The 18,267-nt window shown below is 37.5% G+C and overlaps 1 protein-coding gene across 28 annotated transcripts in view; it reads left to right on the top strand.

The window, feature by feature from the left end:
* Nucleotides 1-18,267, top strand: part of LOC137055698 (receptor-type tyrosine-protein phosphatase delta) — a 633,917-nt gene that overhangs the window by 566,586 nt on the left and 49,064 nt on the right. For 11 of the 28 annotated variants that reach the window (XM_067430087.1, XM_067430016.1, XM_067430763.1 and 8 more), the window contains 8 exons: nt 182-375; nt 2,976-3,002; nt 7,055-7,172; nt 11,204-11,791; nt 12,099-12,199; nt 12,296-12,552; nt 14,301-14,394; nt 15,517-15,726. In XM_067430087.1, the coding sequence (XP_067286188.1) occupies nt 182-375; nt 2,976-3,002; nt 7,055-7,172; nt 11,204-11,791; nt 12,099-12,199; nt 12,296-12,552; nt 14,301-14,394; nt 15,517-15,726 (1,589 nt within the window). The remainder of the gene's footprint in view (nt 1-181; nt 376-2,975; nt 3,003-7,054; nt 7,173-11,203; nt 11,792-12,098; nt 12,200-12,295; nt 12,553-14,300; nt 14,395-15,516; nt 15,727-18,267) is intronic. The other 17 variants (XM_067430762.1, XM_067430433.1, XM_067430164.1 and 14 more) reach the window with 3 other exon arrangements.

Below are 18,267 nucleotides of genomic sequence, written 5' to 3'. Positions count from 1 at the left end.
GTTTTTTGTTTTTGACTTCCCATTGTTGAGATATTAGTGTTATCCAGTACTTGTTAGTGGTATATACCCATTTTGTAGATTTTTGTCTGCTTCACCACTTTCTCATGCGAGGTGTCCAGCTGGACGGGAAGTGTCCTCTTTAAGCTTGACTTTTTTGTCTTCTATCCCATAATTCTCTCAGTGCCCAGTGGCCCTCCTCGTAAAGTCGAGGTGGAGGCTGTCAACTCCACGTCTGTTAAAGTGCTATGGCGGTCGCCGGTGCCGAGCAGACAGCACGGGCAGATCCGTGGGTACCAGGTGCACTATGTGAGGATGGTTAATGGGGAACCCGTTGGGCACCCTGTCATCAAGGACATCCTGATCGATGACGCTCAGGTAGGCACCCACCTGCACAGCTGCATCATTTCTCAAGTCAATCTTTACAAGCTTTTGCCAACTATTTTGATTTTGGTCTATGTCACAATAAAATGGCTAAAACAAACAGGAATGGGAAAGTTAGGGAAATTTTTCACAACCTAGTGAGTTACCTACCTAGTTGACTGAAGGAATGTTTGTTTTGGCAATCCCAATATGCATTTCAATGAGGTCACTGAACAACAAAACAAACACAAGAAAACAAAAAAAAGCTAATTGAAAGAAATCCCTGCTGGAAAATAATTATAGGTGATTGGTTTGGAACATGGAAGATGGTTACTAGATGGAAACGGGTATGATCACCTTAAATGTCAGCTGACAGCTGGTTTGTTTCTGGTATAAGGTGGTCTACCATTTTGAACAGGCTCAGAGCAGGTGGTAACCAGTTACCAGTTTTTGCTGCAGTGATGCCGATAGAGTGGTGCAGGTATCACATCCTTTTGTAGGTCAAAACACAGAAGCGAGTTAGCATTTTAACACTTCTGGTTCCATAGTCCCAAAGTCAATGTTTTGACAGGCATGTTTTTTTTAAATGATTATTTATTTATTTATTTGTATTTTTTATGGGAATAAGGTTTAATTGGAATAAGGCTGAAATAAGGTTTATGGTGCACAAGCACATTTTTCACGTTTTATTCTATGGCATAAAAAAACAACAGTATTACCCCTCTCATGATTTTTTTAAGCTGTAACATGCCTTGAAAAAGGTGGTTACTAACAAGTGGCTAAATGGGACTAATTTGTGTATAGCTTACCTTTAGCTTTTAACTTCTAGCAACTGCATTTAGGCATCAAAAATCATAAAAGTTTTGTTCATCTGTGATAATTGTCTTGATGGACAAAACGTGCAAGTATCATGAACTTTTTTTTAATCACAAAGCTTGAAAGCCCCAAAAAATGTATCCATCATGACTTGGTGTAGTTTTGGTTCCTTGCCACTGTCACCTTTGGCTTGGCTTGCTCAGTTGGGGACACTAAAATTATGATCTAAGTTATTTAACTAAATATACAAATATAATTAATGAATTAGTTCTTATTTAATTCTATAAACTATAATACTGATCTGCCAACATTGTTGCTATACGATAAATTTAAAATAAGCTGATAACATCACTGTTTTCTCCAGAATGACTGTACGGCCAAACCATATTTTGTTGCAATATTGTCCTGTGTAACACTGTAAAGCTGCTTTGAAACAATCATCAATGTAAAAGTGCTATATAAGTAAAGTGATTGATTGATTGATCGATCGTTTCCCATTTTCTATGGGAAAATCCTTTCTTTTTTTTCTCAACGGAAAAAAAGAACTGCAGGTTTGCCTAAATAGTGACATCATAACTGCACCATTCTATTATAAACTAGAGGCTAAAGTTTGTGAACACACTTTGATTGTGGCTTGAAAAGCCAGAATTGTAAGGGTAAACGTATTTTCTAAAGGTACAGTAGAAGAGTGAAAGTTTTTAAGGACATGTTCTGGTGCAGAGATAAGAGCTGTGCATGTTGCTAGGCTGATCAGAATGTTTGCTATGTGCAGATAAGCACGTATAGATAGGCTGCTTGGCTAAATATAAATTGAAAAATAATAGCACAATACTAGGAGAAAAGTTTAAATGTGTCTATTGGAACATTAACATTAGCCATTAAGTCTGGGGCAGTTCTAGGATTTGATCTTCAGACTATTTATGAATGTATAATAATTGTTCATAAATTATTAATTAACTATTAATTAACTATTTGCTTAACTAATAATTCATAGCATGCAGTTATTATAAAGTGTTCACCCCCTTTGACGGTGTGTGAGCGTCTGCAACAATGTAGCCGTATGTCAGTTTATAATGCCGAGTAACTTACCTGTAATAAACTGTATAAAATGTGCAATTACCTGATCAGCATTGAATATTCAGATGACAGTTACTGAGGACAACCTGAAAAAAAAAGATGAAAAAAACATGCTCATGGAGAAAGAAAACCTCTCAAATGAATAAAATCAACGAATAATTGGATAATGTGTTAAAAATGTCTATAGTTACTCACAGCTATTCATTATTAAAGTCCTTATTTGCACATACCCTAAATAGATTAGGGATATATTTTCACTGCATTAAATGTATAATACAGTAAAAAAATAATACGTTCTTATGACATGCACAATTTCATATAACCATCTTTTCATATCCTCAAGATTGACATGTGGCTTTCCATAGACATTAATTTTTCCCATGTGAGGTTAATGATAATATCCAGCCATGAATTACACACACAGCATAGACCTGTTATCTGCTTGATTATGTGCCTTTATGTTAGACAATGAGATTGGCCCATCTGATTTCACACAGCACAGAACTTCCTGACCTCAAACTACAACGTAGAGGCACAGAAGCGCTGTTTGAATCCACCAGAATTATGAATAATTAATAATTTCAACATCTGCTCACTCACAAAATCATATGAGACACACCTCATGTTAATCTAACGCTCTTGTGTCTTCAAGTGTAATTGAACTGCTTTTCTTGTTTGTCTGTTTGTTTTTTCCTCCTTCTGGTCTCTGGTCTGGGCATCAGTGGGAATATGATGATTCAGCTGAACATGTGAGTACATTTGAAAACAGCTGCATTCAAATCTGCACTGTATTTCATTCTGTGCATGACTTGCAAACATACACATTATTTGCTAGATGTTTAATATTATTTAATCATAACCATCTGAAGACAACATTGGATCTCATTTATTAAAAATACACAGGCATTTTTGTGAATAATAACACCTGTATATGTTAGCACACATAAATCATGATTGATCATACATTTGCAGTTAAATAAAAATATACAAATCGCACATACTATACACCATAAAACACTAGCAAACTCACAGAAACATGCAGTGTGATCATCGGAAAGGTTTATGCATAATATTGTCATAAGAATAATCAAGTTATTGCAAACAAAATAATGTGCATTATAGTCAGATATATGCATTGAGTGATGCATGGCCTTTACATAGATGGATGAAAGTCTTTGCATTATTGGTTCTCAACCAGGGGGTCAGGCCCTCTAGGGGAGAGCTTAAAATGCTTTAAAGTAATAAAAAATATACTATAAAATAAGCTAAACGGACTAAAACTCAAGATATAAGCTGCTGTCATAGCACCGCCTGTCGTTTTTATTTTAAAAACCAGGGTTATATATATATATATATATATATAGACCCCATTTTAGAGGTGAACTGTCCCTTTAAGGACAAGTGTTCACAATCCAATCATTCCTCATTAGGCTGCACTGCTAAGACCTGCTTACCTCTCATATACAGACACATGCGATTTTAATATATATATATATATATATATATATATATATATATATATATATATATATATATATATATATATATATATATATATATATATATATAATATTTATTATGTCTATACATATGTCTATATGTCTATACCAGCGTTTCCCAACTGGGGTCCCGTCTGACTAGAGCAGGGGTGCCATGCAAAAGGTGCACTTGCCCCACGGTTCATCTCACATCTGATTACACATATTTAATATTTGTGTATAACTTGAAAATAATGCTTTATGTATGTTTCTGTCAATGGATACACGTGCTGGCTTCTCGGTGATACATTACAACAGCGATAATACAAGAAAAACGTGGGCAAAACGGTCTATCTGTGTAAACTAGTCAATGCATGCGAGTGCTGCCATATGTCCGAATATTACCAGTCATTTTTCCGTCATAACCCAAGAATATTTGCCAGAAGACACGAATAAGAACTAGCGCACACTGAGAAGATCTGTCTCTGTGCACTCATCCCAAAGCGTGCAAACATTGAGTTATCTTTCAAGTCTTGCGCTTGAACGGACAAATTCACACAGAAAGTATGTCAACAACTTGATGAGTATCCAAGCAGACTTAGGGCCCTATCTTGCACCCAGCGCAAGCGACTTTCTACACCGACGCATGTGTCATTCCTATTTTGCACCCGCGCAAAGCGCGCTTTTCCCTCCACAGAAGCACTTCACTAACCTAGTGAATGAACTTGCGCTCCCTGGGCGGTTCAGCGCACAAAAGGAGGCAGGTTCCGGCGCAAACAATCCCTGGTGCTATTTTGCTGTTCCATTAAACAATTGCGCCACTGACCAGAAAAAACCTAGTCTAAAGTCAGTGGCGCGTTGCGGATGTTCATTATGCTATTTTAAGGGCGCATGCTTGACCATATAATGTATAGCGTGCACAACGCGCATACACTTTACTCATGTAATCTACACAGATGCAACAGTTATTTTTGCAAATCATAAATTGTTACACTAAAAAAATATGAACACATGAGATGACAGAAATCATTGTGGTGTGCCACGAAGATGTGAAAAAATAGGCATAAATCTTACAAATTATTCAGGCTAATTGTAGTAATTAAGGATCAGACCTGTTTGCCCGATAGTGGCAAGACATATATGTATATAAGGACATCTGACAAATTGGTTTGTCCATCAAGAACCAGGAAAAAAAATCGACTGAAAAAACTGTTTAACCGACAATATTTTGGGTGGGTTTCTCCCATACAACACAACTTCTCTGTCTTTCACTGCTCTTACAAGAACATCAGTCTCCTTGGCTGTGAACCGCTCCTGGCGTGCGCCTGGTAAATACGCCATAATAATAGCAATCCTTAATGGAACTTGCGCACCTGCTTTTAAAGGGAATGTTGGATGATGCTCTGATTGGTTTATTCACGTTACATTTACATTTACATTTACATTTAATCATTTAGCAGACGCTTTTATCCAAAGCGACTTACAAAAAAAGGGGAGAGTAATAGAAGCAACGAAACAGACAAGGCCAACAACCTGTAAGAGCTGTAAGAAATCTCAATTAATTAGCATAGTACACAATATTTTTTTTTTTTTTTTTTTTTTTAAATAGACATCTACAACAAAAACTCACGTACGCAAAATGCCGAACACTGGATTTTGATAGCTATGATAATGCTATCATTTCATAATCATTTCTGTGAGTTTGCTAGTGTTTTATGGTGTATAGTATGTGCGATTTGTATATTTTTATTTAACTGCAAAGCTGTGATACGTTACGCCCAAACCACACCTATGAATAATGAAGCTACTTCAGACCAACCCATTTTAGATTTGCGCCGGGTGCAAGAGCCATTTATCCCGCCGGGAAAATAGCAACAGCGCCGAGACCCGCCCACAAAGTTACTTGCGCTTCGCGCTTTGACACTTGCGTTTCAGATCGTTAAAATAGGGCCCATAGTCTTTATATGCCTTAAGTGAACTGTACAGTGTCCAGAAAGATGGCACATATCCCTGCATTGGGTCTTAAAAGGGCAGTAACCTTTACTGCTTCTGTCAAACAAAAGATCACTCACTGCATGTGTAAGTTTAATAAGGATTCATCTTTAATTTAAACAGTGAAATTATGCAGTTATTTTACATTTGATTACTTTATTCAATTTCTTTACCTAAAAACTAATGTTAGACCCACCTGAAAAACCTGAAAAGCATTGTTTATTTTATTAGTATCTTTGCTCAAAAGTATTTATTTGTGTGCTGCTTGTATTTAAGTTATTTGTTCTTATTGTCTTTATTTTTATTTGACTGTAGTCCTATTTTCCCTGAACATAGCAAATACAGAACCGTACCGAAACCGTGAACCTAAAACCGCAATACAAACCGAACCGTGAGCAATCTGTACCATTAGAACCCTTGCGTAATGTATGTGAGAGGGTAGCACACACATTCTGAAAGCCTTTGGCAGAACTCAGATGAGCCATTTTTATCTAGATTAATCTAGATAAAAATATTAATCTATGCCCACCTCTAATATATATATGATTATAAAAACATGTCATTAAATACATTTTTATTGCATTGAAAATTAGATTTTTTTTAAAAATGTAAATTTTAAAAAATTTTCAGAGAAGAAAAACCTGAAATATCTTGGTTGGCTTTAAAATTTTGTTTATTGTGGGTCTTGGGTTGTTTGGCTATCCCCAGACCAAGCTCCATTTAAGATTGAACATTGTTCTGGGGAGTCTGCTCTGTATGTTCTACTGCACAAGAGGTGTGATAAACGAGCATAATTCAAATGACTCAGTATGCAATTGAATAGTCCATCAACCAATCAGACCACAAGAGGATTGATCAACAGCAACGACCCATCGTTTCTCTATCCGTCAACATGTTAAACTCGCCAATAGCACGCCAGGCAGATAAGCTAGTCTGTGATTGGTTCCCACAAAAGGGTAACAGAAGCAGTTGAAATGAATGTACAGGTTTCCAGACTGAGTTGCCGGGTGAAATCAAATCGCCGGCAGATCAGGCTGGGTTTACTCTGTCTAGGTCTTTGGAGTCAGAAAGGTGGAAATTAAATGATGATTTACATGCTTTTATGGCATTTATTAGGCTAATTACAACCTCCAGACATGTATATGTTTATTTAAAACAATCCAGATTCATGAACATTAGGAACATGTATTACATTAACATCTAATGTGAAGAGATCATTTTTTTGTTTTTTCATTGATATACTACATCTTGTGGAAAAAATAAACATTATTTAGCTTTTTTTTTCTTCTTTTTTTTCAGTCCGTGTTAAAAATGTCCTTGTGTTTTTTCAGGAATTAGCCCTCACTGATTTGGATGCTGAGACCACCTACTCAGTTACCGTTGCCGCTTACACCACCAAGGGTGACGGAGCGCGCAGCAAACCCAAGCTGGTCACCACCACTGGAGCCGGTAAGTTCAGAGCACTTCACGCCTCTGTTCCTGTGGACTCTGTAGTATTCGGCAGGCCTCTCCCTGTAGCCATTACGAATGAATGCCTATAATTGCCCTCACAGTGATGAAGGCGCTTGTAATTCCACTCACCTACGGCTCTGACTTTGAAATGCTCGCAGGGGTTAAGGAAATAATGGAAAAATCTGTCAGGAAAATAGACTTTTTCAAAAGAAAAGAATACTGCGTACTGTCTGGATTATCACTGAAAGGCTCGAAACGAACAATCGCTTATAAGTACAGGCGCTTTTCTGTTGTACCTCTAATTGTGCTGTTATTCAGCTCCCTGAAAGGCCTTTTATCTCACTTTTGTACTTGAGTGCACAACTGTGAAAAGGCACACGGTATCACTGTTGATATCTATTTGATATTGTATCATTACAAATTGTCAAACTTGCAGCATTTTCGACTGGATAATTTGGAGAATAGATACAGCAGTGCAGGTACAATACTAAGAGGATCCATTAAAGTATGTTAGATCAGTGAATTTCAATGTGGTTTTCAGAGCCAACACATTACCAACATATATTTAAATTGTTAGAAAAAGTGGACTATTGTATATATATATTAGGGCTGGGCAAGTTAACACGCTATTATCGTGTTAACACATTAATTAATTAAGGCCGACAATTATTTTATCGCGTATTAACGTAGTTATTTATTATATTATTTGGAAGGCCGTTGCTCACTGTCTCTGAATACACATACAGACAAACCATTGGTCACAGGAGAAGTGCTTTCTGTAACCTAAGCCAAGGGCTTGACATTCTTTGTCTGGGACAAATTAACAATTCGCGTTGAGGCGTCTCTTTGTGAGAGACATTCGTGGAGAAATCAAAACAATTGAGCAGCAATATAAACTCACAGAAGAAACATACTGGGGTAAAACTGATTTTTTTGTAGTTTTTGATATTTATGATTTATAAATATCAATAAATCGGTGTTTTGTTACTAAATTATTCAGCGTTTTGAATGAATCATATATATATATATATATATATATATATATATATATATATATATATATATATATATATATATATATATATATGACTCATGATCATAATGTGTATATATATATATATATATATATATATATATATATATATATATATATAATCACCTATATCTGTAGTATAATAACCCCTATCTGAGAATAATATTATCACTAATAACTAATGTTATTTTGTGTTTGAATTGAATAATAATTTAATATAATTAATATAATATAAAAGAAGATCTTTGACTTTTATCGCCATATATTTGTGTTATTTTAGTATTGAGATACTATTATAGTTTTTTAATTACAATTTTGAATCAGATTTTATTTTATTCTTTTCCTGTTTTCACTTTAATTTTAGTTAAAGTGTTAGTAATTTTAATGTATAAATAGTTTATTTTTTATTTTATTTATTGCTATTCATGTTTCATTTATTTTTTATTTCACCTTTGGTTGAATATTCTGGTTAATAATTGTAGTGTTTCAACATTTCTCATTTTAATTTAGTTTAGTTTAATTTAGTTTAGTATTTTATTTCTTATTAGCAGATATGTTATTAAAGTCCCTGTAAAGTCAAAATTAAATATGTGTTCTGAGTTTGTCACACCACAGACAAATGTGTTAATAACCACCCAGACAAATTTGAGCATAAAAAAATCTGTCAAGTAAATAAAGTAGCTTATCAAAATCTTGAAAAAATAAGCAGCCTTCTCAGCTCTCAAACGCGTGCCTGCACCAAAACCACGCCCACTCCCCGGAAAGCTGCCATAACCACACAAGACAACACTTACTCATGTACAGTTCACGACGGCACCAGATGTCTGCAGGACGGGAGGCTGAAGGCCGTCACGGGAGATAATCGGTTCGGCCCCATTCTGCAGCAGATTATCAATGAATCCCAGTTGTCTCGGATGAAAGTTTGTAAAACTGTACAGTGTAAAGTTAGCCTGATGTGTTATTATGCGGCATGTTTCAACCGAACCAGGAAAGACCTCAATTGGATAGAGCTACAACCAATCAGAGCAACGAAACGACGCATTGTCAAATGTAAACAGAGCTCAACTGCACTGTGTTGCCAAGTCTGCATTTTTTTCCGCGGGTTGTTTTCTATGTCCGCGGGTTGAAGCGACTATTATGTGATATATAGACCCATGAGTGGGAATTTTAGCAGGCAAACTTGCCAAAATAACACACATTTTACCCCCCAAACAAATTTTTTTTCCCGAGAACCCCCCCAAGAAGCTATTGTTTAGGGCTAGTAGTTGGCAGATTTTGTTGTATAAACTTGGCAACCCTGTCTGCACGCGCGCTGTACTAAACGATCTTTGCCGGTGTTGTAAAAAAATAAAAGAATTTAATGATACACAGATTACTTACCCAACATGATCATCATTTTTGAGAGAAATTGTGAAGGTGAATGCCTATACAAGCAAGCTCTCCGTTTAGGATTTGAACAAATATAATCCAAGCCCCTTTGATGACGTGCATGATTACGTTACTGTTGATCATCTGTCCGTCATCGTCTAAAGCCCGCCCTGATGATTTTAACAGTTTCTGTTCGGAGATAATAACTCCTCTATGGATCGAGGCCAGACCGAACCGCCCAATCTAAAGATTTTGTGGGCGGGACTAAGTTCAGCTGGCATCAAGGCTAGTGTAAAGTCTCTGCAGAGGCAGGTGTTGGTGGTGATCCTCAGCTCTCCATCAAGATAGCTGTTCACAAGATTAATCCACCTCTTCGTGGTATTATCATTGTTGGCTGTAGTAACTAACGGTACTGACAGTAACTCGCAAATGTGCTCTAGTTATGATAGTGTCGGGGGAGGGGCCAGACTCAGAGGCTCCAGTGCGTCATAGACAGTTATGAGTCGTTTTCAAATCTTTTCGATTCTTGTTTTTTTTTTTTTTTTTTTTTTTTTTTTTTATGAAATGGATGGAGGAACCTAGTCCTGAAGTGAACGCAGGATACAAGGATGTAGAAAGTGTCCTGCTCTGAAACTTTTTTTTGTAAAATGAAGATACAGTTCATGTCTAAATTTCATGTGCACAATTAAATTAAATGACAAAGTTTAAATAAGTGCTTTTGAACAGAATGCACGAGGCTAAATGACCACAATATTAACAAAAACAATAATATTAGAGTGCACAGTTTATTTGTCAATCAGAAGCATAAGGAAGTTGCATTCTTGCTTAAGCAACAGTAGACTTGATCATTAATCTCTACTCTAGGCTCATTTTATTTCAGAATTATCATTGGATTATAGAAAATAATATAAAATGAAAAAAGACCCTCACATCTGCATCTGTAGCAGCGCTCAAAACCTACCGTTGATTTTTTGTGTGCAAAATGTAGTAAACTTGTCCATGATGCAGAATCACAGAAGGAAACAATAACAATAAACTCCATTAACCTAAGTGCAGAAAGGTAGGATAATAATCAGCGATATGAACATTGAATGTTTCAGCATGGTATTACCAAGTTGTTAGAATTACGTTCTATTGACTTAATCATGCAATTATGCAAAATAATCGCTGAATTATTTTATTTTTAACTGGTTATTTGAAACTATCTGTCCAAAAGAACCTTCTGCAGAAATTAAATGGACTTCAAATCATTATGAGTGTGCGAGAGACAGAATAATGCTACACTCTGTAGAACTAAAAAGGGCTCTTAAAGAGGAGTCGATTCCCCTCGATGGAATCGATTCCAAACGTTTTAAATGTATTTAAAAAGAAACAACATTTCGACCCAAGGCCAAATATCCAGTGTCTCATCGAGTCATAGTTTTAACCCCTCCTAAAAAATCAGCAATAATGAAAAACTGTTTACTGTTTAACTGTTTGTTGTAATGTGTTTCAGCAATACAATTCTAACATGTATAATGTGTTTAGAAACAAATCTCAGAAGTGGCTTTAAAGGGATAGTAATAGTAAATAGTTTCAGTCTCCGGTTTAGTTAACTAACCCTGGTTTGTCATCTGTCCATCCTCAGTTCCTGAAAAGCCACGTCTCATGGTCAGTCCGACAAACATGGGCACAGCGCTCCTACAGTGGCACCCGCCGCCCAACACCCACGGCCCACTGCAAGGCTACCGCCTCCGATTCGGCCGTAAGGACGTCGAGCCGCTAACAGTGATAGAGTTCTCGGAGCGTGAGAACCACTACACCACCAAAGAGATCCACAAGGGGGCGTCCTACACGTTTCGCCTCTCAGCCCGCAATAAGGTGGGATTTGGAGAGGAGACGGTGAAGGAGATCACAACACCTGAGGACACGCCCTCTGGTTATCCGCAAGGCATCATAGCCGAAAGTAGCACAACGACCACCATGCAGGTCAGCTGGCAGCCGGTGACGTTAGCCGAGCGCAACGGAGCCATTATCAAATATGCCCTTCAATACAAAGACATCAACAGCCCTCGAAGTCCCTCAGAACTGTTCATCACAGCACCCGAGTCCACCGTCATTCTGGACGGCCTTAAAGCAGACACGACTTATGATATTAAAATGTGTGCCTTCACCAGTAAGGGCCCTGGTCCTTACAGTCCTAGCGTCCAGTTCAGAACGCAACCCGTCAACCAAGGTAGGGGGCTCAAAATACCCTCTCGGCCCACGTTTGTCTTCTCCTACAACCTTTGAGAAAGAGTGTGGTTCTCAGGACCAAATCGAATATGAAAATGCACTAGAATAGCTAGCTCATATCAAATAGCATCCTTCGGAGAGTCAATGGTAAGCCGCAAGGTAAGGTTCTAGTTCTGGACTAGTCCTCATGAGGTAGCAGGCGAAATTCTTGGCAGGTAAGGCTGTTGATGACTGGCTACCTTCATAAAAGGTGGTGAGAGAACCGCTCCGGCTCTGTGTCTAATTCATCTGCCCCAACTTTCTTTTAGCAGTGTTTGCAAAAAATTTTCACGTGAGAGCTGCCATGAAGACCTCAGTGCTGCTGACGTGGGAGATTCCTGAAAACTACAACCCTGCGCAGCCGTTTACGGTAAGAACCTCCCTTAAAACACTCTGTCTATCACATTAAAACTTGCATAACGTTTGATGTTTGCTTAACGCTTGGAGTAACGCCGGTTCCTTCCAGATCTTGTACGATAACGGTCAAAGCGTGGAGGTGGATGGGAAGCTGACGCAGAAGCTCATCACCAACCTTCAGCCGGAGACTCAGTATTCCTTCCTGCTCACCAACCGTGGGAACAGCGCCGGAGGTCTGCAGCACCGCGTCTCCACCATGACAGCACCCGACATACTTCGCACCAAACCGTACCTGATCGGCAAGACCAATTTGGACGGCATGGTCACGGTTCAGCTGCCGACGGTGCAGACAGCAGAGAAAGTCAAGTGAGTATGAGTTCTTCTTTGTGTTTGATTTTATTGAGATGAGCACCATGGACTTTGCAGAGAGACCTATCTAGTTATAATTTCATCTCACCTCTGTCTCAGTAGGTTTGGTTAGCCTTCTCCAGAGCAATTTGTTTGAGCATATTTGCTGTGTCTCATTTACTAATAACATTGTTGGATCAGTCCATCTCAAGTGGTCCATAAAGTTGGTTTCTTGACTATTTCCAGTTTCCCTCATAAGTTTCTCAAATCAGTGTTTTGAGTGATTATTAAACTGTTTGGATCTTGAAAAATGAAGGTCCAAACATAATTTATTTATTTTTTCCTCCTTGGTTTAACCAAAGTGTCTTTGTGTCATGGCACACAACATATTTGTGTTACGGAAGTTTGTGGAAACCTCAGTATCTTGAGTAAGGATGGGCTGAAGTCATTGAGCAATGATCTGAACACTGAACTGATATCTAATTAATATTAAAAGGTATATGAACATATATACATATTTTGCAAATATTTTGCAATTCAAACTTTCAAGTTTTAGTCATAATGGTTTTAGTGGGTAACTAGATAAGTATAGTGTGCATGCAGAACAATTAAGTATTGCATATTGTCTTTTTTATGAGGGCAAGAATGTTTTTCATATATATTCACTGACTTTATGGTTGATAATCTTTGGTTTGGGAGCAGAAAATAACCTGAAATCTCCACAGATACGAGTCCTCTATGGCAGCATTCTGCTGTAAAAAAAAAAAAAAAAAAAAAAAAAAAAAAGACTTAATACTGTGTCATTGCCTGGATGATCCACAACTGTTTTTCTGTTTTGTGATGGTTGTTTATGTGTCCCTCATTTGTCCTGAGCTGATAAACTGCCCAATATTCTTTCGAAAAACCTTTCAGGGTCTGCTAATTCTTCAGGTTTCCAGCATGGTTTGCATATTTAAACCCTTTCCAGCAGTGCCTGTGATTTTGAGACCAATTTTTTCCACACTGAGGACAGTTGAGGGACTTAGACACAACTATTAAAAAAGGTTCAAACACTCACTGATGCTCCAGAAGGAAACACAGTGCATGGAGATAAAAACAGGATTTCCAAATCTGTCTTATTTTGTCAAAAAAGAAAAAAAAATTACTTGCATATAATATTTAAAATATAGGCTACTGTCTTTATGCTGTTTTTTACATTAATTTGGAGAATAAATGGGAAATTATCACAATATAAAAATATATGCAAAAATGTATGTTAGGTGCAATGAATCGCGATTACATACAGAAAATGTGCTATATCATTTGTATATGCATCGGCCATTAAAAAGTCCATATCAGTCATCCACTACTGTAAACACTTCAGTCCACATTCATAGTAATAACATCATGTAAAGGAGCTTCTCACAACTAGAATTATTCAAAATATCTCTGTTTGAGCCTTTTTGGGAGAACTAATCATACAGGTTTGAGTAAAATATTTTTTTTAGGAAACCAGCCATCATCTCTACCAGAGAGACTCATTAGTGTGTCTGAAGCACCAGCCTCCAAGAGAAACCAGACTAAAGTGATAGGAAGTTGGCAGATTATTGATGTGTTTACCAAGGGTTTCTCTCTTTCGTCAAACATGTCGTTAATCCAGTGTCATCCGAAGTGGATTGGAAAGTCCAGATTGATCGGTGCTAATCTTGATGGATGTCCTAACGCCTTTGCCGGCAGCCAAATCTCGACCACTGAGACACTCAGACTCTTTCTTTCACTCTCTGTAGGGGATACTACATCGTGGTGGTTCCGCTGAAGAAACAACGGCCCGGAAAATTCATCAAACTCTGGGACAATCCGGATGAGATGAATCTGGAAGAGGTAACAGACACCTTACACGTCAACATTAGAGTCGGCCCATCAATAAATTAGGCCCACTTTACAAACATTATTGATCATGGCAGCGACCCATGTAAGGACATCAGTCCCATCACAACTACAAGCAGTTGATTTGAAAAGCAAGCAGTGAGACCTCGCAGTTCTACCAGCTCCCTTCATATGCAAATCTGTTCCTGCCCGCTTATGGAGACGGGAACAAAAGATGGTCTCCTCTGAAGGGCAGGACAAGCGGCCGGGAGATAGAGCCGAACAATATTATTTTTAGCTGGAGTAAATATTTGAAAGGCTTTTATGTGGTGAGGCGCAAGACGGCAAGTGTTTTCCCAAGAATTGTGCCAGTCAAACTGCCAACTGCGGCACGTACTCTGAGCTGCAGCTCGGGAAGGGACGGTACCATGCAGGGATCTCCTTTCTGATTGGCCGATGGCTGGAGCCTGCCCTTCCCCCCACCAGCTGGCCTGAGGCAGTTCTGCAAACCTAGTTACGATGAAGCTGATAGTTCTGTTAATAAAGAAAACACAAGGTCAGCATTGCAACCACCATTATCAAAGAAAGAATGACACACACACACACACATATATATATATATATATATATATATATATATATATATATATATATATATAATACATAATTCCCTCCAGTGTACACACGCACACACTCAATTTATTTTACTGTCAATATTTGAAGTTGCCTGTTCAAAGTGGCTCAAGGGCAGAAGAACTCAAGCAGTTTTGACGGCTTGAACAGGGTTGATAGAAAGCTTTATCAGAGCAGCCCTCCATCTCAAAGCAAATGCCTGCGGATAACTACACACACATGTTGGGTTTTCAAGTTTGATGACGACATTGCATAGACATAATGGTTTGTTTTGTACTGTACTAACTGTATATTCTATCCCCTAAACCTAAAGCAAATAACAAAATTGCTAGAACTGAAAATTGAAAACAACAGTAAAAGCTAATGAAAAACAAATAAAACACTAATACTATATAATACTAAAATACTGGAATGTTCGCAATCAGACTAAATTTAGCACTGATTAAAATGTGTTTGTGAGCATGTGCTTAACTGATCAAGCATTTGTCTCTGTTTCTTTTACAGTTGTTGCGAGAAATCAACCGAACTAGTCGAGCTCTTCGGTTCCGTAGGCAGATGGAGCTGAAGCCGTACATCGCCGCATATTTCCACGAGCTGCCGACGGAGTTCACGCTGGGCGATGCCAAGACGTACGGAGACTTCGAGAACAAGCAGCTGCTGAATGGACAGGAGTATGTGTTCTTCGTGCTGGCTGTGCTGGAGATTTCAGACAATGTGAGTCTCATCCTCCACTTTCTATGGGTCTTATGGTTAAAAAAAATTATAATTATTTAGCATTAAGGCAATCGCACACCTTATGATTGTGTAAGTTAGGGAAATAGACCCTAAAAAATGCTAGGTTAAAAACAACAATTTATGGGTTATTTGGAAATCCAGCACTGGGTAAATATTGGGCAGAACACATGCTGGCTTATTTGTATCCAGCTTGTTGAGATTTATACATTAACCCTTTTAGGAAGGTTTTTTTTTTCTTCTCGACTGTGCTGGGTCAGTCAATTTGATATTGAAGGTTTAAAATGTTTAATAATAAAAAAAAATCCACTCTAAAATATGTTATATAGGATCGATTAATGTACAATATGTTTTTATTCAATGGCAAGTCTTTTACAGTCATAAAATACTAAAAAATGTATTTAAAATGATTTACCATGTGATGCAACAGCATCCAATGGGAAGCTGCAGGAAGAAAAGTGGTCTCAATTCATTAAATGACAATCTTATATATTCATGTTTGAAAAGTTACATAATAAATAACTTTAAATGTCTGACAGATGAGATGGCACAAGTAAGTTTCAACTAGATGACCACCTTCCGATTGCTCTGTTGCAGTACAGTAGATGGGATTTTGCGGGACAGAATAGGTCACACGTGTGAGATATATGTGTGACTATGTAAATATTGATATAAATTAGTTGGAAACAAATTTGCCATCACGTTGGATGATAAAGTTTTGTAAAATCACCAATGCTTTGTTAATTGTGACTGGCACTCAATTTGCACAGTTTTGAGTGATATAATGCCATTTACTTTACTGGACCTTTCCAGTCTGCTAAATATAATGAACTGATTATCAGGCTAGTAGGTAAAAATCCCATGTTGTACTATATACATTTCCTTAAAGCGTAAGTTCACCCAAAAATGAAAATGCTGCCATTAATCACTCACCCTCATGCCGTTCCAGACCCGTGAGACCTCCGTTCATCTTCGGAACACAAATGAAGATATTTTTTGTTGAATTCCGATGGCCCAGAAAGGCCTTCATTGACACCAATGTCAAAACACGTCTTCCTAAAGCCTCTGAGCTTAATGAATCAGCGTATCGATTCATGATTCGGATCGCTTGTCAAACCACCAAAGTGCTGAAATCATGTGACTTTTGGCGATCCTAACTGCTGATTCGATACACTGATTCACAACGGTTCGAAGCTTTACGAAGCAGTTTTGAAATTGGCCATCGTTATAAGTCGTTATTTCATGTTGTTGTTGTTTTTTTTGCACAGAAAAAAATATTCTCGTCACTTCATAAAATGATTGTAGAACCACTGTAGTGAGATGGACTTTGTAACGACGTCTTTAGTGCCTTTATGGGTCTTGAGAGAGGAAATTACATTGTGGCCAATGGAGGCCTTTCTGAGCCAACGTATTTCAACAAAAATATCTTCATTTGTGTTGTGAATATAAACAAAGGTCTTACAGGTGTCGAATGACATGAGGGTAATTAATGACAGAATTTTCATTTTTGGGAGAACTAACCCTTTAAGTAGTGACTAGTTTATTTCCCTAGCTTTAATTTGCTCCCACCCAGCTCTGGGTAGGTTTGTGACCCAGCAGCCGAGTTACAGAAAAAAACTACCCAGCAATGAGTAAAATATTAATAATAACCAAATAAAGTGACCCAGCAGGCTAAACCCAGCCTTTGGGTTATAAAATTAACCAGCTTTTTTTTAGTGTGTATATTATTAAAATAAACGTATAAGTGAGTGTGCAGTTATATACTTCATTTTAAATATTTTGGTTACACTTAACAATAAGGTTTAATTTGTTAACATTAGTTAATGATATTAGTTTACATGAACTAACAATAAAAACTGTTCCAACGCATATATTAATTTATTGAACAATATTTACTAATTCATTATCATTGCAACTGTTAATTTTATTTAATGAACCTCTGCTAATACAAACTAACAATGAACATTGTATTTGTATTAATGTTAATAGAGGTACATATACTATAACAAATGTATTGCTCATTGTTCATTAATGATAGTTAATGCATTAACTAATGGAACCTCATTGTACTGTTACCAATATGACAATATATGTAAAACATGATGCAGTTGTTATGAGAAGCAAAACTCCAGGCTTATTTTAACATATTTTTCTTATACAAACAAAAGTGTGTCTTGTTTTAAGGATGTATAAATATTTAGCAGGAGTACTGATAAATTAATTTGTTTTACTTCTTGGGTGTAAGTCTCCTTCGTCTCGTATCCAAACGATCGCTGGCATTGGTGTCAGAGTCACGCGATGTGGTCAGAGTGAGAAAACCAGGCTGAACTCTATCAACACACAGCCTGCTGGGAATAAGAGCGGTGTGTCTGTCTCTCTCCGGCTGTCTGTCTCTCACAGGGAAAGCCCTGAAGAGCTGTCAGTGGCGGGACTGCGAGATAAACGCCTTCTTTTTAATAGCAGCAGAGTCTTATCAACTGCACTGCAGAGAGACAGGCACACATGCAGACAGACAGAGGAATG

The sequence above is a fragment of the Pseudorasbora parva genome, chromosome 1, assembly GCF_024679245.1.
Source record: "Pseudorasbora parva isolate DD20220531a chromosome 1, ASM2467924v1, whole genome shotgun sequence".
NCBI classification, from domain to species: domain Eukaryota; kingdom Metazoa; phylum Chordata; class Actinopteri; order Cypriniformes; family Gobionidae; genus Pseudorasbora; species Pseudorasbora parva.
This window is presented reverse-complemented; position numbering and strand designations above follow the sequence as displayed.